The sequence below is a fragment of the Hyalella azteca genome, unplaced genomic scaffold (assembly GCF_000764305.2).
Source record: "Hyalella azteca isolate HAZT.00-mixed unplaced genomic scaffold, Hazt_2.0.2 contig8261, whole genome shotgun sequence".
NCBI lineage: Eukaryota > Metazoa > Arthropoda > Malacostraca > Amphipoda > Hyalellidae > Hyalella > Hyalella azteca.
Genome location: NW_025938359.1, coordinates 113,563 through 122,757, shown reverse-complemented (window position 1 = coordinate 122,757; position 9,195 = coordinate 113,563). Strand labels below are relative to the sequence as shown.

Below are 9,195 nucleotides of genomic sequence, written 5' to 3'. Positions count from 1 at the left end.
GCGAGAAAATTGACCGTAATATCTATGTTCGGCCACCAAAAGAATTTGATAAGGGCTTCTTGTGGAAGCTGAAGAAAACGGTTTATGGTCTATGTACCGCAGCACGCGCGTGGTATTTCAGAGTAAAGAAAGTACTTTTACAAATGGGTATGGTGATGTGCAGCTTGAACAGTGCACTGTTCTTTTACTTCAAGAAGGGTGTGCTTTCAGGCATCATCTGCATCCACGTGGATGATTTTTGCTGGGATGGAGAGGACTTCTTTAGAGATACAGTCATCAATTCATTGAAGGACAAGTTCCTCATCGGGACAACGAGCCATGGTTCCTTCAAGTACATCGGTGTGCACTTGGAAAGAGATTCAGCCGGCGGAATTGGATTAAGCCAAGATGACTACGTTCGATCGTTGGAAGAGGTCAAATTGGAAGAAAAGCATAAGAGAAGTCGTTCGGATGTGCTCTCGGAAATGGAAAAGAGAGATTACCGAGCATTGGTTGGCCAACTGAACTGGATTGCTACTCAAACTCGTCCAGATATTTCATTTGACGTCTGTGAGTTGAGCTCTGTCTTTGATAAAGCTCGAGTCGACGATCTTATTCGTGCCAACAAAGTCGTTAAGAAGGTACAATCTCGTTCTGTGGTTGTCCAGTATCCGAAGCTTCGCGACCAGAACCAGTTGACTATTGAATGCTATAGTGATGCATCATTCGGTAATCTTAAAGACGGTGGTTCACAGGGAGGTCATGTAATCTTCATTGTTGATAGTGATGGGAAGAGATGTCCAGTGACCTGGCAGTACAAGCGACTTCGAAGAGTGGTGAAGTCTACTTTAGCTGCTGAAACTTTAGCTCTTCTGGATTCGGCTGAGGCTGGGGTGTACATCGCTACTCTATTAGCCGAGTGCCTGAATCTTTCTGTCGGCGACTTTGTCGTGAAGTGTTTCGTTGACAATAGATCCCTCGTTGATGCCGTACACTCCACTAAAGCAATTGAAGACAAACATCTTCGTATAAATATGGCAGTCCTACGTGATATGTTGTCAAAGCGTGACATTCAAAGCATCACGTGGGTTCGGTCATCCTTACAACTAGCCAATGTTCTTACAAAAATAGGCGCTTGTCCTAAACCTCTTTTGTCAGCGATTGGTGGCTGCTCCACCAGTAGCCAGTAGAACCTGTTTAAGTATACTAATTTGTAAATAGTAGTATTATTAGGTTTAGTAGTTTCGTTATTTTGTTCTCGTTGTATTGTTGGTTTCTCGTTCTTTGTGTTATTTGTGTTGTCGGTTGCATTTTGCTTATTATAAAAGAAAAACTGGGGAGAAATGTTAATATCTGATTGGTCTGCGCTGGTGTTGCCGAATGGTTGTGACGTCACACTTGTTTGGTCGTGAGATGGCTTTGTGCTGCGCTCTGATTGATTCGGGAAACGCCAGTTATTCCAGTAGCCTACGTGCGTGGGCTGGCTGTAACGTGACGCAAGTTGGCGGCAATGCAGTTGGGGACAGGAGTCTAGCGTGAACCATGATAGGGTGAGCATCTTGCGAGCGTGTGCTATTAACATAAACTCTAAATGCTTGCACATTTCTTCAAAATCCTGTCAAGGAAAAAAAATCCTGTCCTGTCCTAGGCCTTAGAGCATAGTGTCAAACCAGTGTTTTTTTAGAATTAGTTTATTTTTAATTTCCTCATTTACTCAAGATTATAACAGATATCTTATGCATGATGATTCTATTCTGGTATCCAAGATACTTTACTGGTCTACTTATAGCTTATAGGACTCAAAAGTGAACTTGAGCTTAGAGACACTGCCTATGGCAGATATTCTGATATTAAGGTGAGGAGTTGAGAACTAGCTAACTTGAGGAGAAACTTGGTGGCAGTAGAGTTTCCATTAATTTCTAATTCGGACGGTCGGACCTGAGCACTCTCCTTGAAGTCACAAAGGTTTAGCCTGGCAGGTCACTTGCTCTCAACCTGGTACTGACAGCTGACATTTGTATTAGCCTATTAGGCTATTAGTGGAGTGATTGGTCCAATCCACCCTTTGGTGGAAGTCTCAGAACTTCTGGAGTTGGCTAAGTCAGGCTCTTTGAAGATCAAGGAAATGGTATGACTTCCATGCCAATGCCATCCTCAGGGTATATGGGCAGGGTCAACAGTCAAGTGCAGAGTGCAGTGAAGGTGGCATAGTGACAAACCACAGATTTTTTAGAATCAGTTCATCTTTAATTTCCTCATTTACTCAAGAATTGAACCAATCTTTTATGCATGATAATGCTGGTACCTATCCATGATACTTTACTGGACATACTGGTCTACTTATAGGACTCAAAAATGAACTTGAGGAAGAGTCTAAAAAACTCTGCTTTGCCACTATGGTCAAGGTGGTGTTTGAGGGCAGGCAGCTTCCTGAGGCTGTCTATATAGTCACATACTGACTATAGATCATCTGCATGACCCAGTGAGACCGTTTGTTATGGCACCACTCAGGTGTTATAAATGCCAGCAGATGAACCACATTGCAAGTGGATGCACTGGCCTGAAGAGGTGCTTATTTTGTGCTGGACCTCATGATAAGTCAGAGTGCCCTAGTAGTGGGGGCTCAAAACGCTTTAGTGCAAATTGTGGTGGTCCACACTCCGGCTCTGCTAGTGCCCAAGAATATCCCGTCATGGCTAGTGCCAGGGCAGTTGAGAAGCTCTGTGCTACAGGGCTCTCTTATGCAGATGCTGCCAAGAAAGTAAAGCAAACGTCAACAGTTGCCGTTTTCAGTGTTTTGGCTGGAAGCAGCTCTTCAATGCATGCAGTTGTTAACAAGACTCTTCAAATGAATCCCAGCAGGGTTCCTCCAGCAGAAAAACATAGCCTTCCAACTTTATGTATGTCATCCCCACACAGCCACACTGGACCCTCAGATCTAGCAAATCTCATGCACTCGAGTGTGGCTGCTGAGGTACATTCCTCACAGGGCTCCATTTCTTGAAAACATCTGCTAAGTCTCTGCCATCATCTGAAACTCCACAGAGAGGGGTAAATTCCATTTCAGCACTTCAACCAATCCAACATACAGGTGAGCAATCCTTGATGACAGATGATGACTCCAGTTCCCTAAACCTTTGTGCCATCCTGCATGAAGAGTTGATTGAAAGCAAATGTCGCATGGAGAACATGATTGTAGGAGCAATTCGGGAGTTTTCAATGAAGGTAGGCCGACTCCTTTATGAATGTTTGTTGACATTGCACTGATTGCAGAGAACATTCGCGGCGGGCGCCATCACACTACTCTACTGATACCGGTATGGACTACGGTGGTAGCGGGAGAAAGCAGTTGTGTTCACGGCTTGTGTTAATTGTGTTCTCTAAATTAAACGGAGAATTATTGTGAGCCAAAGTTTCATATCTATAGTAAAATGGGGTTACTTAGACTCCCCGGGTAACTTAGACCACTTTTATTTTTTTTAATAAAAACCCACAAAACTCGAAAACTATTTGACATAGAAAAATTTTGTCAATGGCATCAAAGGCCTAATACTGAGGCTATGTAACGCAATAGAAAGATTTAAAAAGTTTGAATATTTAATAGGTTAAAAAATTAAAAATGTGACCTATGAAAAAGAGCTATTACTTAAAGCCTGTCAGAGTACCTCCTCCAATTTTTTTATTTTTTGCTAAAATAACTCCAGATTTTGATGCATTGTAGTAGAACTCTTCTAGTTACACATGGAAATGACAAAATTTAAGGAAAGTGTCATAGTTTGCAAATGGAGAGTACTGCCCCAAATGGGGGAACTTAGACCACCTAATGTCAGCCCTGATGGGGTAACATAGACCGACTTGGAAATTAATTTAAAATTACCATATATAACATTTTATGTTTGATACACCTATTAATGTCTTATATTATATATGGTAATTTTAACTTATTTTCCAAGCCAGTCAATATTACCCTGTCAGAGCTGACATTAGGTGGTCTAAGTTCCCCCATTTGGGGGCGGCACCCCCCATTTGCAAACCATGACACCTTCCTCAAATAAGTTTTTTGCATATGTAACTAGAAGAGTTCTACTACAATGCACCAAAACCTGGAGTTATTTTATCAAAAAATATAATTGATTTTACCACCCAGTCTAAGATACCCCAAGAGCTGGGGTAACAAAGACCATCACTTTTTTTGAAATTACATCAAAACTATGAGAGGCAGGAGCCAGCAATTTATGGTGAGTGAACCTAGAGTACTATAGACCTGTATTTTGCATGTTTCAATTTAAGTTTAATTTAGCTAGTAAAAAAATGGCATCATTTAAAAAAAAGTAGTTTAAGTTACCTCATTTTACGGTACTCCTAATAAATATAGTCTTGACTCTTGAGTTTGTTCCTTCATAAAGTTAAACTCGACTGGCAGTCTGGGCCTTCTCCCTCAGAGGTTTACTTGTCTGATTTGCTCAAAAAAATTTTCTTTTTTATTTTCTTTCTTTGGCAAGCTGCTCTGCTGATGTTAGTCTAACAAGGGGAAGACCAGTTTCCTTGCAGCTCTTGCTGACTCAGGTTTTGGCTTGCCCGACATACATAGTGGCAATCTGGCAAACAAGAGATTATTTAGAATCAGTTCATTTGTAATGTCCTCATTTACTCAAGATTTAAATGTAAAACCAATGTCTTGTGTATGATAATGTTGCCCCCTGTGGAGGCTCAAAGTTTGGTAAAAAATGCAGAGATCTGGAAAAGAGCAAGTGAACTCACTGTCAAGTGAGGGCCTTTCTGGTTGGAGGTTGAGGACTCAAGGTCACTGGCAATGATAAATGTCCAGGCTCCAGCTGTGGCCTGTGTTCACTTTTTAGGAACCAAACTTGGTTGAATAGTGCTTCAAATCTGGCCAATTTAGCAAACATAGAACTTCCAATCCATGCCACTCTGGCACTCTCAACTCTGCAGTCTGCACAGTGCAGCTAGTGGATGAACCATACTGTAAAATAAGCAGTAAGGGACAGGCAGGGTATATTGAGACAGTCCTCTGACGTATTGTGATAGCAACTAAATGTGATAGCAACTAAACTAATTGGAATATTGCAAAACTAAACATAATGGCATAAAGTTCAACTTTAATCCTATCTATGTAGCATATTGCAAATTTGCAAGTTTAGAAATCATGCATTTACTACCTCTAAAAAATCCCTGAAACAAAGTGTAAAAAGTGAGATTATGGAAGAGTACCTCTGCTAAGATCATCTGGGGTCTGTAGCTATAAAATATCTGCCATATTAAAAAATTTTACATACATAAAAGGTGCGCACAGGTGTTGGCTTGAAAACATAATAGATGGAATTTGCGTAGCTCATTCCAAAAAAATGTGGTGTTCATTTCCACTGAACCGGGCAATAACGAACACCCCCAGGGTAATAAGGGACACCCATAAAAATGCATTTACAGTAGAAGTTTAGAACCTTGGTTATTAAAGGCTCCAGTTAATGACAAAATCAATTGACAACAAAGAATTTTGATTACATATACCTTGCTCAGCTAAAAAAATTTCACTTGACCAAAAATTGATGCATCATCGGTCATCACAAAATTGTGCACAGAATGTCGTAGATAGAATTGTGCACTGGGCAACATAGAATAAAAAGTAATTAACCTAAACTATGATTTATTTTACAAAATTTAATACATGCTGTCATTATCAAATTAAGTGTGGTCTAAACAACCATGTTCATGTGTGGCTGATCATCACATTTGCTATAAGCTCATAGTTTAAAAATAAAAAATGGTGACTGCTTATTTGGTTTGGAAATTAATTTTTTTCTGTGGAATTATGAGGCTTAATAAAATTATATAAGAAAAAATTTTTAATACAGAAAATATTTTTTTGCTACAGACCTTAGCAGAGATACTTTTCCAAAATCTCATATCACACTTTTTTCAGGGATTTTTTAGAGGTAGTAAATGTATGAATTATTAATTTGCTTTATGCTATATAGATAGGAAATGCATTATCTTTAATGATATTAAAATAGTGGCATCTTTTTTAATGAAATATTTTAATTCTTCTTGTTAATGAACCTATATGCCAAACAATAACTGCTTTACATGCTCATGTGAATAATTCAAAATAATTTGACCATGAATTTAAAAGCAAAGCAAATGTAATGATTTGAACTTGTTTATTTAGGTTTTTCTCTTCTTAGTGAAATTAGTTATGCATTTGATTCATGTTGTTTTATTGAAAAGAAAATATTGATGATTTTTCAAAGAATTCATGTGATAACAATAGAAAGATTCTTGCATGGACACAATAGTTAATTGGTTTTTGATGTTTTATTCAAGTTTTTTTGACTTATTTTCTTTCAGTTTTGTTAGAATTTTATTGAAAAATATAAACATCAGATTATATAAACCACCTCGTGCCATCCAAAGTGTTTAATCAGCGATCATGTCACACCAGCTTCTAGGTGAGAGGCTTAATTTATCTGTTATAGATTTACTCCTATTGTTCATTAAGTACCATTCTACTATATTGTTTGATTATGTATATATATCTTTGATGAACATTAATATGCTCATGAGAAGCTTTCTTGACTGAGATGAGTTGTGTGACAGCAACACCTGTGTTGGGGTGAGTGGTGTTTGTTGGGGTGAGTGGTGTTTGTTGGGGTGAGTGGTGTTTGTTGGGGTGAGTGGTGTTTTATAGTAACCGTTATTTTTCCGTTTTCTATGAATATCACGTTTTCTATCAATTTTTTCGAAAAATTCATAGAAGTAAAATGTTTTTATTTTTACATTTTACGTTTGAATGTGAAGTTTCATGATGATCGGATAATAACTTTAGGAGTTATAGGCTATCTCCAATTTAGGTTAGGCGGTCCCCTTAAGTCAAGAATTTACGTCACTAATTTCTACACGAGAAAGATAAAATGGCAAAAGAAAAATGACATTGTACAGTATAAACAGCAAGACTGGTATCATTCATTACACCTTTCATCAACTGCGCTCAATTCCCTGCTCTCAACTACGTAAAGTAAAACATTGATCATAATGTGCACTGTATTCATATTAATTCTAATAATAATTTACACTCCTACATCACCCAACTTAAATAATAAACGTTCGCTCGCTGCATAATGCAAATAACGACCTATAACAATTCGATATAAGATAATAATAGCACGATCGGAAATATGTAACAAATCAATTATTAAATGGTCGTCGGTAAAAACATATTTTATGAATGATCTATATACTCCCTACCTGCATCGTCAAAAACACATCCTACTATTCTTTGGCACATGTACAACGAAATAACGCACTTCGAATCTAAAGACGCCGAAATCTTTATTGAATAAATATTTTTTTGTAATATTCGTGACGGTGAGCCCGTACTAACCGAAAGCACGAAAATATGTAATCATTATTACATTTTTCTCGTGGTATCGTGATAACACGTCGAGGTCTTTGAGCTCCACTGCTGCCATATTCAGTGTCCACAACTTGGTGGTCAACTGAACGGGATCCAGTGAAGAGCCAAACAATAGAGAGTATTGCAGTATTGTGTGGGGGTTCATTTTGCCGCCCACATTTAATTCATTCTACTTCATTTTGGAGAGTATATCTTCGGAAAGGGATTGAAATTATAAAGTGATCAATCAAGATTTGTTACGGTAAAAAAAAAAGATAATAACATAGGTATCCCCAAATGATGTTTTGAATGAGACAGATGGAAATAAAGGAATGGGCGAGATAAACATGGTTGGCTAAAAAGAACAGTTAACTTATCTGGAGGCAAGCAATATTAAGCCATCGTGACCTGCTTGATGATGGCGGCCACGGGACGAACTAGGAGACAGGAGCACGTACGTAGTGATGACGAGGACTTACTGCAGTGTCTCCGGAAACCTCTCGGATTTTCAGCTCTGTGTATTTCACTTGATTTTCCATTGTTATGATTTTTTCTAGTGTTTTTATGAAGCTAGTTACTCACGAAAAAGCTAGTTAATCAGCAGTTTTCCTCACCCCTCTATCACACATAAAACAAATATCCACTCTTCCATCATTCCATCTGTTAGTTCGTGCATTCACACTCAAAGCATTTGCTCTCACACACAACAATCAGTCTCTACCTCTACTTCCGTCATATAAGGAGACTTAATGTCATATTCTTCTACTTCCGTCATATATATATTGAGAGTTGAGATTGAGACTGAGACGCGGTGGAGATCAGACTTGCGGTGTAGTCGCTCCAGGAGCCTGACCGACTTATTTCCTGCTTTGAATTGCTTCCGGAACTTTATTGCCGTCGGGTGGTTGTACTGTACTTCCGGAATTTTATTGCCGTCAAGCGGTTGTGCTGTACTTCTGGAACTTTACTACCGTCAGGCGGTTGTGTTAAACAGGCTTGTTTCCGGTGATTTATTGCTGTGAGAGACCCTAGCTAAATCTCAGTGAAGGAACCCGGAAACCATTAAACAATTAAGTAAGAAGATATTTCGATGGCTGGGAAGAAAGTAAACAAGATTGTTAAGAAGGAATGCGGTTCTTCGAAACAAGATGCACCGAAAAAATCGAACAGGAGATCGAAGTGCGTAGTTGAAGATGCTTGCAAGTTCTGCAAAGAGACCTCGTCGAAAGAAGATGATCAGATGGTCATCTGTGAACACTGCGAGGATTTCATTTGCATCAGTTGCGCGAAGCTGAGCTCTGAAGAATATTCTTTTCTACAGAAAACAGAGTCGTTTCACTGGTTCTGTAGCGACTGCGAGAAATCGACTCTCCGTGCCAGGAAAAGCGAGAAGCAGATGAAAGAGAAGTGGTTCGCTCTGTTCGCGGCATTTAGAGCTGAAATGGAAAACAATTATCGGAAAGAGATGAACACGTTGAGTAATTTAGTGGGCTCTTTGAGTAATGAACTGAGCTCGTTGCGCAAAGAGCTGATCGAAGAGAGAGCTCAACGGAAAAATACAGAAAATTTGGAAAAGATGGAACTGAAGAATCACAACGTGGACATAGCCGAAATTGCTAGCGAAAGCTCCCGCGAATTACTAGACAGAACGAAGGAAGTCCAACCTTATTTTGTTCGGCATTCCCGAAAGCACCGCATCTGAGACGAACGAACGTGTGATGACCGACAATAAGTATGTGGCAGACTGTTGTAGCAAAGCACTAAGCACATCGGTTGATATTGCATCGTGCAAGAGGTTGCGCTCC

General features: G+C 39.2%; 1 protein-coding gene across 1 annotated transcript; it reads left to right on the top strand.

Annotated features, from left to right (window-relative positions):
- Positions 1-143: 143 nt before the first annotated feature.
- Positions 144-1,169, top strand: LOC108666247. Its single transcript, XM_018153083.1, has one exon. The coding sequence runs from the start codon at positions 144-146 to the stop codon at positions 1,167-1,169; it is 1,026 nt and encodes a 341-aa protein (XP_018008572.1).
- Positions 1,170-9,195: the final 8,026 nt, after the last annotated feature.